Source organism: Polyodon spathula, chromosome 2 (genome assembly GCF_017654505.1).
Source record: "Polyodon spathula isolate WHYD16114869_AA chromosome 2, ASM1765450v1, whole genome shotgun sequence".
NCBI classification, from domain to species: domain Eukaryota; kingdom Metazoa; phylum Chordata; class Actinopteri; order Acipenseriformes; family Polyodontidae; genus Polyodon; species Polyodon spathula.
In genome coordinates, this window is record NC_054535.1 from 40,410,656 (window position 1) to 40,429,235 (window position 18,580).

An 18,580-nucleotide genomic window follows, 5' to 3' on the forward strand; every position below is an offset into this window, starting at 1 on the left:
ACTCCCACTGTTGAGCAGAATCTAGACATCTACTCCCCAGGTGCTTTAACAGTAGGGGTTGCTGAAGAGTGAGTAAACTCTCCCTGGCTTATGCAAGAGGGAGCGCAAAAACCAATGCCACACTTCCTGTGGGCCCCCTGACAGGATCTGAGGCTGCACTTCTTGTTAAACCTTATGAGGGATGTAAAAACTTACCCAGGTTGAGAATGAATTTTAATCTCTCGCTTATTTCTATACTTTGTAGAACTCTTCTCCCCTAAAAATAATAAACAAGATAAAAGAACAGAAGTCATTTAATGTCAGAAAACAGAATTACATCAGTATTAATAAGCATCACATTGAAAAGCAGTATGTTTAATTTATCACATTTTACATTGACATTTTATTGATTTTACTGCACACATTTAATGTTGGTACTCTCTCTTTAAAAGGGATATTCTTAAAGAAAAGACAATAATAAATTATCTAGAAGCTGTGATAAATGGAAAAAGAATGGATGTCAGTACTTGTAATCAATACTTTTCTTTACTAAAAAGTGTACTGTTCAATTTTATTTTAGATTAATGGTAAAAAATGAGTACTGCCCTTTAAAAGTTAAACAAGTAACAAGACAGATACTCGATTGACAGAGTACCTGAAACTAGTGTGTCAACACTTCTTGGCACCGCAGTCCTGTATAGCCTATAAAATGTCTAATAAAAAAGACCTCCCAAACACCTACTACACCTTGCACCTGTATTTTACCATAAATAGTTCACTTTCCAAGGTATCAATTTTCACAGGTGTTTGTAAGAAGGGCCTAATATCTTAGGAAACGTATGCGTGTGATTTATTAAAGTCAAGAAATGGTATGTTTGGAAAAAAAAGCATATTTTTCATATTTGATGTGGCATACCTCTTCCGCCCTATTCTCAACAAACCAACTGTACACTGTTTACACACAATGAAATACACACGATTAAACAAAACAGGAATTAATAATGTCTTGAATGGCCACACATAGGCATAGTCTGTTCATTTAATATGCTGTATTTTTGTACAAGGAAGACAAAAGATTATAATAATACGGAAGAAGATTTACACATGTAGTGGCACCAGAAAATATTTACCGTATCATACTGGATATTGTATTGTAGTTAGGTTCAATTGTATTCAGTCTACTCTGTAGCTTTCTGCAGCAATTATTGTATTGTAAGCCTGGATTAGGCAACAAATATAGGGCTGTTTTCACAGACCACAGTCTTGGACTACCTAATGTTACTTTAGGTACAGTAGGCCAAGACTAGTACTAATCAGGGTCTGTGAATCCAGCCTATAAATTGTATTTATTCATTTTTTTTATTATTTAGGTCTTTATACTCATCCTGTTTTTAGGCAAAACACACATTTATTTAAAAAAAAAAAAAAAAAAAAAAAAATATATATATATATATATATATATATATATATATATATATATATATATATATATATATATAATATATATAACATGTCCCAAATGTTAGCCCCTGACTCTTCTCAGTTACACCTTACCATGAAGAGATGGAAACAAACGTACAAGGCAAGTTACAGGAACAATATACTGTATGTTGTTACCAGAAAGTTACATTTGGAAAATAAGTTAAAATAAGGTAATATGTGAACTAATGGATGCAACTTCTAAAAAGATGACTCACCCACATATCAATATTATGAAAGCTTATGGGGCTCTACCTGTTGAACACAATTCTACCTACCACACAGAGTTCAAAAAGAATCACACCGAGGGACCACACATCTGTCTTGGGGCCTGAGGGCAGAGGCTTCTCACTCCGCGTGTGATCAGTGGGGTGAAGAAAGCTCTGAGCAATGACCTCAGGAGCCAGGTAGGAGGGGTAGCTGCAGGGAAAATAAATACATCACAAAGCAAGTGTCACAACCAGCTGCACATCTTCAGCCCCGCAGGCTACCAAAATATTAAAAGAAAATTAGAAATTGGGACAATAATTCTTTCTAAAATGTAGGAAAAAAGCAAATACCTTCCAGATTTTTTTTTTCATTTTCACATGTCTATCCCAACTATGTATGTATAGTTCATACAATAATGTGAGAAGCATTCTAAAAGTCATAACATTATAAGACAAAATGGTGTCATGACTATGATGAAGCACTGTCCAGCCAAACTGTACTTATATTTTTTAATTCAAAAACTAAACTTTTCCAGTTCAACCATACTCTAAATGCTAGAACATGTATATAGTTTCAACATATACAGTGTACTAATCAGTACCAAAGCGCAGTATTAGAATGCCTGAGTTTATTAAGTTTCCACAGCAGTCTCTTTGAAAGTGGATACCATGGCTTAAGGGGTTCTTCAACACACAAATAAATTGTCAATCAGCTTCCATTCCATTCTGTAATAGGATGTTACGGAAATATGCTTTATAGTATTTGTCGACTTGAATGTGGCTCCAGTTCTAAGCAATAAACACATGGCCAAATGCACTGAAACAGTTCCCAAGATTTCCGACAACTGGGTTCAATTGTAAGTAGAGGCAGCTATGTCTAACAACGCATTCATTATAGGTGCGTTTTTTTAATGTAGTGATGTTTTGGTGAAATAGGTTTCAGTCGTCTACATTTTCATATTAACAGTGTGCAATGAAAATAAGTAATTAAACTACTAAAAGTAACTATGTTGGAAACTAGGGAAGTTTACAGGCAAAAGCACAGTGCCTGATGCCTGTCTGCCAGTTACTGAGGTCATAGATTTCCTCATATACAATGATAGTTACAGTCCAGCCTGCAATACAAGAATGTAGTGTAAGTCGTAACTGAGCCTTTTAAAGATGCGAAGCTGTCTGGTTCTTGCCCAACATCACTTGCCATTATGAATGAGCTACAGCAGAAAGTAGAATATAAAAAACACATTAGCGATGGAGGGTATTTAGAAGTTAGAAATGTGTATTATTTTCAATGATTTAAAGGATGTGCATTATATTAATGAAATATCAAAACTAAGGGGTAGGTTTACTAAAGTGTTGCACCTGTCGCAACAGTTGCAAACCAGTCGCAAACAAATTAGAAGTCTAGGGTGAAATGTACTAAACAGGCGCAATGCTGTTAGCCACTTTTTAGGGAATGCTTTGCGGCAGCAGTTTTTCTTTGAGGTTCAACCTCAGATGAATATGCAATTATGGGCATTCCTGCATAAATTCACAAAAAAAAAAGGGGCAGAGATCAGTGTTCTCAAATATTACAATGAGATGTATGAAAGCCGCAGACAATTGCAACACTTACAACTGCTTCATTTTTCTTTTAAGAACTTTTGAAAGCAATTGTTGCTGGCGAAAGGCTTTCTGAACCTAATGTAGTAAAGTATTTAAATGCAAGGGTACAGCATGAAAAAGTATTTTGTAAGAAAGTGTTAAAACCCAGGCCAAGCTCTGCAAATGTAAAGGGAAGTGTCTTTTTAAAATGTTCTGTCAGATTGTTTGTTTAAAGAATAGCAGATGTAGTTTGTGCACACCCAATAGGAAAGTCCACATCAGCACCGTGATCAGCCATGTGGTAGAGACCAAACTTGGCCAGTCTTACGTGTCCCTGAAACCAAAAAGAAAACCATGCAGGTTAATGTATAGCCTAAGCATCTAACAGAAAAGCATTAAATAAACACAGGAGGTTTCATATGCACTTGTGAAAAGCACTGACAGAACAATAACACAGATACTGGATTATATTTTTGCTGCAGTCCATTAACGTTGCAAAACAAGACAGAAACCTATTTGAATGTAGCCTCACCGCTGCAGCCCAACTACTGATTTAGGGTGATCTTCAGGCGATAATATAATTTAAGACACAAACACATATCCCAGCATGACACAAAACAAATACAGTCGTTATGGAGCATCTTCAAGGCACATATGCACGACCTATAAACATATATAATCTGTCTATAGAATTGGAAAAAGAACACACCTTTTGATCCATAAGGATATTGCGAGGTCCCAGTGCCCTGTGAACCATTCCGTGCCTGTTCATGTATTCTAGTCCTTCTAAAACCTCATAGGCAATTTGGAGGACCTTCACATGGCTAGAACAAAAGCAATGAGAGTTATTTACTAGGAGGTCAAGCAGGTGAGTATATAAATCATGTATTTTCTTTTAGTTCAGAACATTACTCAATAGTAACCTTCTACCCTTAAACCCTTTCATCCGGCTTACTGCAGTAACAGGTGTTATATATTTCAGTAGATCAATACCACAACAACTAGGGATCTCAACTAGTAAAACATTTCCTGTTGTGTTGAAAAAGTTAAGCAATGCATCAGTATGTTTTATTTTCTGTATGTCAAACATATCATCACATGGCTGTCATATTTTACAGACACTAGAGGGCAGTATTCTTCTCCAGTACAGTATTTTCAAATTGTGCTGTGTAAAGGAAGATAGGAACTGCACTTCATCTCTGCTTCCGCTAGATGGCAATTGATGCATCTATTCAAAATATTTCTTAATGATTTATTAAATATATTTCTCAGCAATATACACCATATCAAAATTAATAAAACAGATTTCAACAGTATAAAACATGCTCAGAACATTTACCTTGCTCTTCCAACTGTTGCAAAATATGGTACAGAAACAGACCAAAAAAACATAATGCAAGGTACCTTTGGCATTACATTGAAATAAAATGCAGAAACGAAATGCTTTTCCCCTACCTTTGTTCAGAGTAAATGTATTTTATGGTTTATTAAGAAAGGAAATAGTACAATTGTTTAGATTTTATAACTCTGAATTTCTCATACATGGAATATACATCGTGAGCTACATTATCCAAGGTAACACTACTTAGTCCAAGATTAGTGCAAATTAGTCTGTATGTATCCAATTTGGCAGAACTAGTATATTCCAAGTGATTACACATCACGGTGTCAAATCTCCACAGAGAACTTTCAGATTTACTGACACCCAAATAAACCCTGGAAGCTGATAAGAGAAAAGTAAACGGTAAATGCCTTACATTGTTCAAATAATAAAACACTACATTACATTAAACATCTGTGTTTAACATCACTAGTAATCTAATCCTTATATTTGCTGTTGAACGTGACTAAGGTGGTGACAGTATTTAAAAAATACAACTTTAAAAGCCTGATGTTTTCTCCAATCTGCAAAAATAGTAAATCATATACTGGAGTAAATGATCTGAAAACATGCCACAGAGAGCCAACCATTCTCATAGGTTATTGATTAACAAAACCAGTCACTGGCCGCGTGCAAGTTCAACATTTTTGGGTAGGGTAGAACCTGGAAACAGGAGCAAAAGTGCAAACTGAAACACATTTTGCAAACGGAACAATCTAGTTTTTAATGTTACAAAACTATTTAACAAAACCCACAAAAAACACTTTTTAAGTAACCTCATTAACAGACTTGTTTTCCTTTTACCAAACTATTTTGCAAATTGCACATTGGCAAAAACACTTCATATTAAAGAGCATCATGTGCGCAGCACAGCAAAATACTCACCAGCATGCAAATTATTTATCTATTGACTATATCCCCAAACCTTCATATTGGTTAGCACAAGAGGTGCAATCGGAAACCTAATTTCTTATTCGATTATCGTATAGACATTTATCAAGATAATCGATGCATTGACGTTTTATTTTTCAAAATAAAAAAAAAAAAAAAAAAAAAAAAAAAAAAAAAAAGTGTTTTTAACAGAAGATCCAAGAACTAAAAACTGTGTTGTGCATAAGGAGAGTGCTTGGTTTCTGGAATGAGACTACCACCAATTCGAGCATACATGGATGACATGACAACAATGAGTACAACAGTAGCCTGCACTAATCGGTTATTGGGCAAATTAACTAATAACACTGAATGTGCACAAATGCAATTCAAGTCCACTAACTCAAGGAGCATCTCTATAATTAAAGGTAAAAGTAGTAGATAAAAGGTTCTACATTAATGGTGAGGCAATACCAATAGTGTCCGAGAAGCCAGTGAAAAGTCTAGGGAGGTGGTACGACTGGGATCTAAAGGACACAGTTTGTGTGGGAGAAGTTAGACAACAAGCAGTGGAAGGGTTGAAGAGCATAGACAGCAGCGCTTTACCAGGCAAACTGAAACTGTGGTGCTTTCAGTTTGGTCTACTTCCAAGACTGCTGTGGCCACTGACTGTGTATGAGGTTTCCTTGACAACAGTTGAGAAGCTGGAAGCTTTAATCAGTTCATACGTCAGGAAATGGTTGAGAGTTCCACGCTGCCTCAGCACGGTGGGACTTAATGGTAAAGGACAACTGGAAGCTGCTAAAGACTGGAAGATGCTGGCAGATGTTGGTCAATGGCTTATTTTTCCAACTGAGATTGCCACCACTAAGCTTCGACCAGACATTGTCTTATTGTCTTGTGGCCTTGTTCATCAGGTAGAGTTAACAGTGCCATGGGAAGATGCTGTGGATGAGGCGTATGAGAGGAAGAAACTTTGATATGCTCAACTAGCTGCTGAAGCGGAACAGCGAGGATGGAGAATCCGAGTTTACCCAGTGGAGGTGGGTTGTCGAGGATTTGTGGCACACTCTACAACCCGGTTTCTCAGTGATGTCGTGTTTAGTGGCCAAGAGTTGCGTCACAAGGTGAAGAACTGATCTGAAGCAGCAGAAAGGAGCAGAAACTGGCTGTGGTTGAGACGGAAAGATTCTGGATGGGGATCTCTAGCACAATAGAAAGAAAGCAATGCTGATGTACAGGTAAGTAAGCTGGGCTGAGCTGAGTAGGGGGTGGAGGGGGGTGATGCTGGGACACCTCAATCACTGTTGAGCCCTCTTGAGGTGTCGTGGGCTAGTCAACGAAACACTGAGGATGGAAGGTGCCCACTTGAAGACCCCAGAGATGTACCCTACTTAGCTCAGTACAGACGGTTGTCATGCTGATGCGCTGGGGAGACTGCACTGGGTTGATTTCCGGAGCCAGCATCACAGCCGTTGTGTGCGCTGATGCGCTGGGGAGGCAAAATGAGCCGATCCCTGGAGCCAGCATTACACTTCAGCAATCAACACCAGACAGAAGGATATCTACATCATCAAATGGAAAACAACGCAAATGGATGGAGATGCAGATGGATCACATTAGTTTACTGCAAAGCTACGTCTTAGTTGGTGCTTATCTTGGCAAGAGTCGAGTTCAAATCAGAAAGTTCAATATCTACTCTCATGTAAAGGAAATCACAAAAAGGCACAACATATATTCAAAATAATTAGCACACTGACAATTAATTAAAAAATAAATACAAAGGACTTGAGTTTTTAACAACCGGAAAGAATATTTATATTATTTATTTATGTATTTATTTATTGCATTCATATAGAGGTGTTTATACAAAAGTACCGCAAAGCACTGTACAGTACATAGCAGAAATAAAGAACAAACCACAATACATTTGTATAGCATGTCACACATACAACTGCCAAAATCAGACCATTTAAATAACAGATTTAACTAACAGTATACACATAATACAAAATCAGCCATTTTAAAAGTTACATTAAAACCCACTAAGATAAAAGATTAATTTTCAAAGAAATGCATGCACATGGCTTAAGGAGTGGTTAACAAGTAGAAAAGAGAAAGTACTGATTAGAGGAGAAACCTCAAAATGGAGCAAGGTAACCAGTGGAGTACCACAGGGATCAGTATTAGGTCCTCTGCTCTTCTTAATCTACATTAATGATTTAGATTCTGGCATAGTAAGTAAACTTGTTAAATCTGCAGACGACACAAAAATAGGCAAACACCGTGGCGCAGCAGCAAAGGTCACTCATGCAGGCAATGAAAATGTGCATTATAAATACCATATAGGAGATACTGAAATTGAAGAAGGAATCTATGAAAAAGATATACTCAGAAATGTCTTCATCTAGATAATGTCTGGAAGTTATACAAAAGTAACTTTACAATGCATTAGTAAGACCTCATCTAGAATATTGTGTTCAGTTCTGATCACCTTGCTACAAAAATGATATTGCTGCTCTAAAAAGAGTGCAAAGAAGAGTGACCAGAATTATTCCGGGTTTAAAAGGCATGTCATATGCAGACAGGCTAAAAGAACTGAATCTATTCAGTCTTGAACAAAGAAGACTATGCTGCAATGTGATTCAAGCATTCAAAATTCTAAATGGTATTGACAATGTCGACCAAAGGGAACTTTTTCGACATGAAAAAAGAAACAAGGACCAGAGGTCACAAATGGAGCTCAGATAAAGGGGCATTCAGAACAGAAAATAGGAGATATGTTTTTTTACACAAAGAATTGTGAGAGTCTGGAACCAACTCCCCAGTAATGTTGTTGAAGCCGACACCATGGGGTCCTTGAAGGCTGCTTGATGAGACTCTGGGATCAATAAGCTACTAACAACCAAACGAGCAAGATACGCCAAATTGCCTCCTCTCGTTTGTACACTTTCTTATTTTCTTATGTTCTAGAAAGCCATTTTATAAAAGTGTGTTTTTAGTCTTGACTTGAAAACTAAGACAAACGAAGGCAGAGTATTCCATAATTTAGAAAAAGCTGTACCTCCCGTGATGCTTTTGTTGATCCTAGCAGCCCTGCATCCTGGGATCTCAGAGTGTGCTTTGGAAGATACAGGGTCAGTAACTCTTGCAAATAGCTAGGTGCTAATCCATTTAACAGCAAAATCTTAAAATCAATTCTATACTGCACAAGAAGCCATTACAAAGAGGCCAAAATGACATATTATTTCAGGAATGCCATGCATTGTATTCTTATGACAGTCATCACTTTTAATTTATGTTTTCTTTGTGGTAACACTGAAGATGCTTTCCAAGTCAACTTCTATAAGGAGACACTTGAATTTGAACTGGGGACCTCTTGACCTGCACTCAAATGATCTACCACTGAGCCATACCCCCATTCCTGTGTGTCTGCATCAGATGTCCCTTTAACACTAATAATAATAAAAAATACTATATTTTAACAGGTCATTTCTATCTGCACTATGGTTGTTCATTACAGTTAACATTTTATGTCCAAAGCAAAAGCAAAACATTTTAATTAATCTCACAAATTCTGACTACTTTAACCACCATACTAAATCCAGCTTCTTTTTATATAATATTGCCATATAATCCAAACACAACATGCTTTAAAATAAAAGAAGGTAAAATCGGTAGATTTAATATTGGCATTCTTTTGAAATGATTATGCATAACATAAAAGGTATATGCTGTGTTCTTGTCACTTTTTAGTGCAGAAAAATGCATATACTCACCAGTGAAGCAACTCAACTCATTTTACACAGGGTATAGTCAACACAAATCTACAGACCTAAAGTGCATATCCTAGTAAAGCGCACTCAAGGTTTTAATGCAAACCGGCAACCTTATAAAAATTTGCCCCAGTTGTTTGCACTTGCAGTTTACCTTGTTTGTTACCATGGTTTGTGCCATGCTTCAGTGTTCTTTTAATGTATGCCAAGACGTTGCTACATTTTTGCCATGGTCTACTTTAGTAAACTTTTATAAATTGGAAGAAACCGCTCATTGCTGAAATTAAGTTGTTTTATGTTAGATTTATGCTGTTGCTTCAAAATAGTGCCCACTATTATAAATGTAACTGTTCTCTGCTCTTTAACATACTGTACTACTGCTACTCATTTTAAATTACTGTTTCAGAAACATCTCTTCACAACCTGCTACAGCATGTTGTCTTTATCTGAGGCCTATTTCATCAGGTCTTGTTTGAACTCCCACAAAATCAACCTCCTATAGTAATTTCATCCCATCTCCAATCTCTCTTATCTCAAAAACTCTCGAAAGGGCTGTGGCCAGTCATCTGATGAAACATTTCACAGACAACAATCTGCTTGCATCTCTACAGTCTGGTTTCCGGCCGCATCACAGTACTGAAACTGCTCTGCTCCGGATTGTGAATGATCTCCTGCTCATTGCTGATGCTGGTGATCCCTCTGTGCTTGTCCTCCTTGACCTAACAGCTGCTTTTGACACCACAGATCATGGCATTCTTCTTGTCCGCCTTCAGAAGTATGCTGGAATCTCTGGAACCTGTCTCTCCAGGCTGTCCTCTTACCTATCCGGACGCATGCAGTCTGTTTTCTATGCTGGACACAGTGGTGTTGGACACAGTGGTGTTGCAAACCCTGTCACTTGTGTTGTTCCCCAATGATCTGTTTGGGACCCTTCTCTTCAATATCTACATGCTTCCCTTGGGTCACCTCATCCACCAACACAGCCTCATGTTTCACTCCTATGCTGACGACACCCAGCTGTACTTAAAACTTGACCCTGGTAGCCCCTCTACCATGGTCCAGCTCTGCCTGCATTCAAGACATCAAGGCCTGGATGTCTGCCAATTTTCTTCAGCTGAACACTAGCAAATCTGAACTTCTTCTAGTAGGATCTAAAACTTAACTTAAGAATCTCAACATAGCTGCCCTGAACCACAGAAACTAATAATAATAATAATAATAATAATAATAATAAATAATAATAATAATAATAATGTTACCTTTTCAATTGCGTGACCCTGAAGCATAGTGCTTCTGTGAGAAACAGCAGCACATCAATTGTTGTGTGTGCAAATCCTTGTTGCCCTTGTTGCCAGAGCAAATGCTTCTAATTTCTCTCAAATCAAAATGCAAACATCTCAAGATTTGGCGAAAACAATTCCATGACATAAAAAAAAAAAGAATCCCAGGTTTGTTTACATCCAGAGCTGTCTTGTAAAACACAGACACAGCTGTACAGCCAGACCACACCACCTCCCACATTCCATTGAAATACATACTTCCATGTGGCCTAAGAATAAACTACATACAATTGTAGGCTATACAAAAAATAAATAAATAAATAAAACCATGTACACTGCAGTTTAGGTAGAAGTGCTTATAAAATTGTTATATATATTTTTTTTTTAAATCTGCAGCTCAAACGCCGTCAGAATGTCTAATACATATATTTAGGAAAACTAACACCTGAAGTGCACTCTAACAATTCGATTTCAGGGGTTATTTTTTGTTTCTGTTACACTAAACTTACAATTTCTGTTTCAATAATGAATTACTTAAAAAAAAAAAAAAACATTTTACGCGAATCTAACCCTCACAATGGGGGGGCTGGATTCAGATTTTCTTCCTGTTTCATTATCTTTAAATACAATGACTGAGAAATGGTCATTGTTATATAAAAGATGAATTGGACTGTTCTTATTTTTAATAGTTTCTATTGTGCCTTCGTATTTAAAACAATCCTTATTCTTTAAGTCTATGTATACATGTATGGGCCTATTTAGGAGGTCTACAGCTGCCGGAACTTCTGCCTCTGTAGCCCAAGAATCTATACTCCCGTCACTTAATTTCATTTTTTCAATATGGGTCATTCAGTCGACGTACATTTCATTTTGCTTTCCATTAGTTCTATTACATTATGTCTTATTGTTCGATGGTAATTTTGTGAACCATATAAAACCACACCTAAACATCTAAGGAAACAGTTCCCATCCTTCCCTATTTGAACTATGTTGTAGCCATCATAACTATTATACTCACATTGCTATATCTACAAAAACTCTGTTATGGTATGGTTAGATACTACCTCACAGGTTTCCTCTGTTTCTGCAAGTCTTCCACACTGCTCTCATGGTGTTCAGCTACTACCACCAATCTCTCTGAAACAACAGAAATGTCAGCCTGGAATAAAACAGCACAAACTGTGATTCTTCAAAACTGAGCTTTTCTCTCTCTGTCATCCATCAATAACTACAGCAAGTCAACAGCAGAACACATGCAGAAGGGGGGGAGTGAATCTAAAACAACATTAAATTATCTTTTTTTTTTTTTTTAATCATCACAATTTGTTTGAATGGTGCACTCAGAGATAAAGAGAAGGTGGCCTACCGTGCTTTCCCCTTGTGATGTCCACATACTGGCAGAGCCTGGGGTGGGTTATGGTCTTTAGGACCTGGAACCTCCCCAGTATCTTGATGGAATTTGGAGTGAGGGGCAGCCCGTTGCTCCCACAAACATCATGTGGGAGAGCAGAAGCAAAGAAGGTGAAGGCTCCAAGCTGCGCATCTTTCAAGGGGAACATCGTATGTTGGCACTGCTCAAACAATATCAATGCTGCAGTAATAGAAGAAGAATAAAAAATACATGAGTATTGTGGAATTCAGTACTGGGAAATTCTTGTTTGGTTTTGATTATTTATTTATTTTTACTCAATATATAGCTTCACAGTTGCAGGGCATTGATACAAGTACTGTAGATTACTATTTAGAAATACATATAATGCAACATGGAAATTCTTCTGTGTTGTCCTGTATTTTCCTCTAAGTATTCTGAAGTTTGATGTATTGTACTCAAAGCATAATATACATTTAAAGAGTAAATAGCTTCAAGTTTCATTTTCTTTTTTATTGCCTCCTTACATTTGTATGTTAGCACACATGCGATGCAGTTATATGCTTTTATTGAGTAGCTCTTCAGTTCTATTTGCCTGCCATACAGTAGATCTTTGGAAGATCAGCTAAAGTGGCTTTTTTAAAAATGTATCTTGCAACACAAAATTGCTTGCACTAGACTGTGCTTATGCCTCCAAATATAACGGCACGTTGGCTCATCTAGCCTACATTACACATCTAGGGCAGACAATCCTGAATTGAAATCTGACCATACAAATCATCAATCAAAAACCAGTGCCTATTTGTTTTACTATTATTATTATTATTATTATTTGGCTGTTTGCTCTTTTTGAAGGAAACTATTTTTGTTCATCATTTTTCTTGTTTCATCCATTTTCTCCGGATAAATAGTCCAAAGTGTGCAGGTATTCCCTCATTCATTTCAATCTCCAAATGCATGCAAAACCCCAACTACGTTTAACCACTGTATTCATCGTAGAGAGAATAAAGAATCTTGTTCTGACCAATGATAAATACAAAGCCCTAAACTGTCATAATCACTCACCAACACCATGAACTGGATGCACGAATGAAGTCCCACCCTGCAGACCATATCGATCATGTGAGCATCACGCTATCTAGTCAAAAATACCAGCTTTGCTGTAAGTTAGTGATGCTGGAGTCTTGCAGTTATATATTTGGTCTGTTTAATAACTAACAACACATTTCCGTCGATATCAATGAATAACTGAATGTATGTGCATAAATATGTGTACATTCTGTATTGTCATGAATAACTATGAATGCAGTACACATTTCACTTTATTTGTTTTACTTTTTATTTATTTTTTTACCTTCATCAAACATGCATCCTTATTTCTCTATTTCCGCATTCGGACTGGACCTTGTTATTGAATTTTCCTTCTCAAGTTCTCACAATAACAGCAGCAACTGTTGTACGTCACAGACTCTGGACCACGGTCGGTTCATCTTCATATGAATCATAGCGCAGTGACAATAGAGATTCGAAAAAGGACCCAGAGGTAAAATAAATAAAGAAATAATTCAAAATAAGTACAATGTTTTATATTTATTAATTTAGATATACCTTATTTGCTCAAAACACAGTTATCAGCTATGAACGTGAAGAACATGCTTAAAATTACAATTAAATAATTCTGCTAAGCAGCAACAATCATATTGTTCTTTTTTTTTTGTTCTGCACAACAAAATAGCACAAATAATAATAATCTACAAAATTCCTAAACATAACGTTATAAAATTAAAGAAAGAAAGAAATATAGGCGCTCGACAGACAACTTTCTTTCTCAGTTCACGAAAGCCCCATGAAACAACTGAAGCCGGCGTGTCTGCCCTCAGTGTCAATTACATGTGAGTAACGTATGTGTTTAACTTAGTGTTGTTTACGGCTTTGTTTGTGTTAAGCCGAGCGTATGTGGTGTGCAGTTGCTTTGTTTTGTTATTTTTATATAGTTTTGTATTTTTCCTACACGTAACCTACTGTACAGTTGCAAATGTGCTTTTCTCGTGTGGGTGCTGGTATATTATTGTCTTAAAGCGACACTTCCCTAAGTTAAAAGCAGAAGAGTTAATTTATTATAATTAAAAAAAAAAAAAAAAAAACAAACAGAGAGAGAAATAACCAGTAAATTTAAGTCTCTACACTGCGCATGCACGGACTTTGGGTTGAAAAAATATTTTCCTGGCAATGTATCATTTAGAATCAGTAAGTCTAATTATCTGTTGGAATTTAGAAAATAAAATAAACTCTGAAAATGAAAGTGCATTATAACAGCAGAAAACCCCCCAAATAAAGTGTTACAACATTTTAAATATATATTTCGGAGGAAATTAATTATGCGGTACCAAAATAATCAAAGCTACCAGAATATGATTTTAGGGGGGAGCTATTCTACCCACACACATAGCAGCATTTGGCACGCTACAGCAGTGTTCTATATTCAGTCCTATTGTTTACACTATGGATGTATTACCAGAAATTAATGTGCATGTTCTCTTCTTCAACATAAGGTTTTTTTTTTTTTTTTTTTGAGTACAAGTTTACTTCAAATATATTTAATGATTATCAGAATGGAAGAGCTACCGGGATATACAGTAATCCTTTTTGCAGCAGATGTTTCTTAATAGTAATATATACAATGTTATGGTGTGTGTGTGTGTGATGTGATATATCACATCACACACACACACACACACGGTTTGTGGGGAATAATAGCCATTTTCTATACTTTTGAGGCATAAGCAATTAGGAAATAACACTTACTACCCAGGAACAAAAATTGTGTTACATAGTGTATTATTCGGAAAATCATTTAAATAGCTTTCATTAGGAAACTAAAGGATGGATCGTTATACCAGTAGCAATTTTGCAGCGGTGTAAACACTAAAGATTTAATATATCTGTCTTCTACATTTAACCTGGATTCATAAACAGGTAATTTTCCAAACCTAACATTGATTCTTGTAAGAGCACAGAGGTATTTAGAACGCAGGAAAAAGCAACTTGCTAGTGTTCACAGGTATAAATATTTATTTTCGTAATGGATACATCACTCGGATTGCAAATGACCGTCAGGTTATACACAATGACTGGCCACCTAATAATAGTACTACTGCTCCCTCTTAAGGAAAGACTCTGCATTAAATACTGTTAAATAGAGTACACGTTTCTTTTCATCTATACATATGTTTAACCTATATGCATACCTTCGTTGTTTTGCTTACAAACACGATCATTAAACTATTCTATCGTTTACTCGTTATTATTATCATTGTTATTATTATTCTCTAGTCCCTAACCATTACTAGTAAAGACTGAACATTAGCATTATCCCTTCTCTTGGAAGATTACCGAACATGTGGCTGTATAACAAACCCTTGTCCCGCATGTAAACGACAACTTAATCGATGGAAGCGCCTTAAATACAGCAATACACCATCACATATCAATTACACTTTCCTCAACAACATGCACAATACATAATAAACCACTGCTCTAGAGCCAGTAGAATAACATTAATAATAATCACAATAACATGTTTGTTCTTATACTGAAACAGTTTTCTGTTGTTTGACTATTAACAATATTTTTTCCTGATGTGGACAAACGATAAAAAAAAAATAAAAAAAATAATTGGAAGTACTAAAAGGAGACATAAAAACAGGGTAAAGAAAGACATAGGCCTACTTATGGCACATGACAATTAATTTTCCATGGAAATTATGTTATTTCTTGAGTATCCATAAAAATATCACTTATTATTTTTATTTACCAAGTAGATAAGTACAGTGTCTGAAGTGTATTAGCGTAACAGTGTCTTCAAGTCACAGGTTTTCAAGGGTATTATCACATATAATATATATATAATATAATATATATAATATATATATATATATATATATATATATATATATATGTGTGGTCAACACACACACACACACACGAGTATATGTTCTCATAAATAGTGAAAAATATATACAAAAATAAACATTATTGTGACTTTCTTATAAACCTTTAACACAATATTTTCCACACTTTCGGAGTAATTTATATTGACTAAAGCAAGCATCCATAAAAAATAAAAAGATTTAAAAAATGAGTAAATACTTTAATAGGCAATGTCGCTGGAGCCTATTAAGGAGTATTTGTTTGGCAGGGCTAGTGTCTGTTTGGTGTCATAATAGATCGGCCCAGGAAACAATTACATTGTAATGCAAGTTACGCAGTATAAAATATTGGTTCAAGAAAATACAAATATACTGCAGGGCCACTGACCTAGTGTTTGTACTAGCCCGGGTGCAATTTTATCTGGGCAAATATATTTATATGTTTTTTTTTTTTTCATGATGGTTTTTATTTTCAGTATGTTTCTAACTGTGTTTGGTAATCAAAGAGAGCCCACGTTTCAAAGGAAAGCGGCTAAACAAAGCCTTTCAATATACGTTACTTCAGCCATTAAACATGTATATAGCAAGTGCTAAAAAAAAAGTACAGTAATCCAAACTTGGGTAACATTGAAATTAGAAAGGTAATTTTAACGTTATGATTAATAGAAAGACTACTAAATGTTAAGCACAACGACACAGTGACTATAAGAAAAGGCAAGATACTTGGAGTTAGAAATTAGTTGTTTTTTTTTTTTTAACTCTGGACTGTAGTTCAGTGTAAAACATCTACTGTTGACTTGCTGTGAATGGATGGAGTAACGGCAACATTTGCACTGACCATTAAAAGTACAACCAGGTATCCTTATTTTGAATTATTTACAGGTTATTGAATAAACAAAGTAACTTTTCTTCGATTCATCTGATGTCAGTACTTGGTGGCTAGTTGTAATTAGTAATGTTCAACTATTGTAATGTTATAATGTATTTTCTATTTTGGCTAGGTTACAATATTTACACTACAACCATTACCGAATGGGAAGAGCCTCTCTGACCGTCAATCTCTGAGCAAATATACAAAAGCTACACTTTGGAAATTAATTTTCAGCTTTTTGACACACTGGCCCGTTTTCTTGGATTCATGAAACAGAAGCCATATGCACTAATATACAGATCTGGAAAAAAATTAAGAGATAACTACAAAATTATCAGTTTCTCTGGTTTTACTATTTATAGGTACGTGTTTGGGTAAAATGAACATTTTTGTTTTATTCTATAAACTACTGACAACATTTCTCCCAAATTCCAAGTAAAAATATTGTCATTTAGAGCATTTATTTGCAGAAAATGACAACTGGTCAAAATAACAAAAAAAGGTGCAGTGTTGTCAGACCTCTAATAATGCAAAGAAAATAAGTTCAGATTCATTTTTAAACAACACAATACTAATGTTTTAACTTAGGAAGAGTTCAGAAATCAATATTTGGTGGAATAACCTTGATTTTCAATCACAGCTTTCATGCGTCTTGGCATGCTCTCCACCAGTCTTTCACATTGATGTTGGGTGACTTTATGCCACTCGGCTTTGTTTGATGGCTTGTGACCATCCATCTTCCTCTTGATCACATTCCAGAGGTATTCAATGGGGTTCAGGTCTGGAGATTGGGCTGGTCATGACAGGGTCTTGATCTGGTGGTCCTCCATCCACACCTTGATTGACCTGGCTGTGTGGCATGTGGCATGGAGCATTGTCCTGCTGGAAAAACCAATCCTCAGAGTTGGGAAACATTGTCAGAGCAAAAGGAAGCAAGTTTTCTTCCAGGACAACCTTGTACTTGGCTTGATTCATGCCAAAGCTGCCCGATTCCAGCCTTGCTGAAGCACCCCCAGATCATCACCGATCCTCCACCAAATTTCACAGTGGGTGCGAGACACTGTGGCTTGTAGGCCTCTCAAGGTCTCCGTCTAACCATTAGATGACAAGGTGTTGGGCAAAGCTGAAAATTGGACTCATCTGGGGGTGCTTCAGCAAGGCTGGAATCGGGCAGATTTGTCTTTGTGAAGGACGCATGAATCAAGCCAAGTACAAGGTTGTCCTGGAAGAAAACTTGTTTCCTTCTGCTCTGACAATGTTCCCCAACTCTGAGGATTGGTTTTTCCAGCAGGATAATGCTCCATGCCACACAGACAGATCAATCAAGGTGTGGATAGAGGACCACCAGATCAAGACCCTGTCATGGCCAGCCCAATCTCCAGACCTGAACCCTATTGAAAACCTCTGGAATGTGATCAAGAGGAAGATGGGTGGTAACAAGCCATCAAACAAAGCCGAGCTGCTTGAAATTTTGCGCCAGGAGTGGCATAAAGTCACCCAACATCAATGTGAAAGACTGGTGGAGAGCATGCCAAGACACATGAAAGCTGTGATTGAAAATCAGGGTTATTCCACCAAATATTGATTTCTGAACTCTTCCTAAGTTAAAACATTAGTATTGTGTTGTTTAAAAATGAATCTGAACTTATTTTCTTTGCATTATTCAAGGTCTGACAACACTGCATCTTTTTTGTTATTTTGACCAGTTGTCATTTTCTGCAAATAAATGCTCTAAATGACAATATTTTTACTTGGAATTTGGGAGAAATGTTGTCAGTAGTTTATAGAATAAAACAAAAATGTTCATTTTACCCAAACACATACCTATAAATAGTAAAACCAGAGAAACTGATAAT

The 18,580-nt window shown here is 36.3% G+C and overlaps 2 protein-coding genes across 4 annotated transcripts in view; one reads left to right on the top strand and one right to left on the bottom strand.

Annotated features, from left to right (window-relative positions):
* LOC121296408 (TBC domain-containing protein kinase-like protein) overlaps positions 1–13,418 on the bottom strand; it is a 74,853-nt gene extending 61,435 nt beyond the window's left edge. For 2 of the 3 annotated variants that reach the window (XM_041221946.1, XM_041221936.1), the window contains exons 1-7: positions 13,279–13,418; positions 11,922–12,146; positions 11,620–11,692; positions 3,958–4,072; positions 3,509–3,582; positions 1,737–1,878; positions 196–256 (exon numbers count right to left, since the gene is read on the bottom strand). In XM_041221946.1, coding sequence (XP_041077880.1) covers positions 196–256; positions 1,737–1,878; positions 3,509–3,582; positions 3,958–4,072; positions 11,620–11,692; positions 11,922–12,146; positions 13,279–13,291 — 703 coding nt within the window. In that variant the 5' untranslated portion in view covers positions 13,292–13,418. Of the gene's footprint in view, positions 1–195; positions 257–1,736; positions 1,879–3,508; positions 3,583–3,957; positions 4,073–11,619; positions 11,693–11,921; positions 12,147–12,989; positions 13,088–13,278 lie in introns of those variants that run through there. The other variant, XM_041221956.1, reaches the window with a different exon arrangement.
* Positions 13,419–13,643: 225 nt separating this feature from the next.
* LOC121326557 (aminoacyl tRNA synthase complex-interacting multifunctional protein 1-like) overlaps positions 13,644–18,580 on the top strand; it is a 33,320-nt gene continuing 28,383 nt past the window's right edge. Inside the window, exon 1 of the mRNA XM_041269898.1 lies at positions 13,644–13,816. Coding sequence (XP_041125832.1) covers positions 13,815–13,816 — 2 coding nt within the window. The 5' untranslated portion in view covers positions 13,644–13,814. The remainder of the gene's footprint in view (positions 13,817–18,580) is intronic.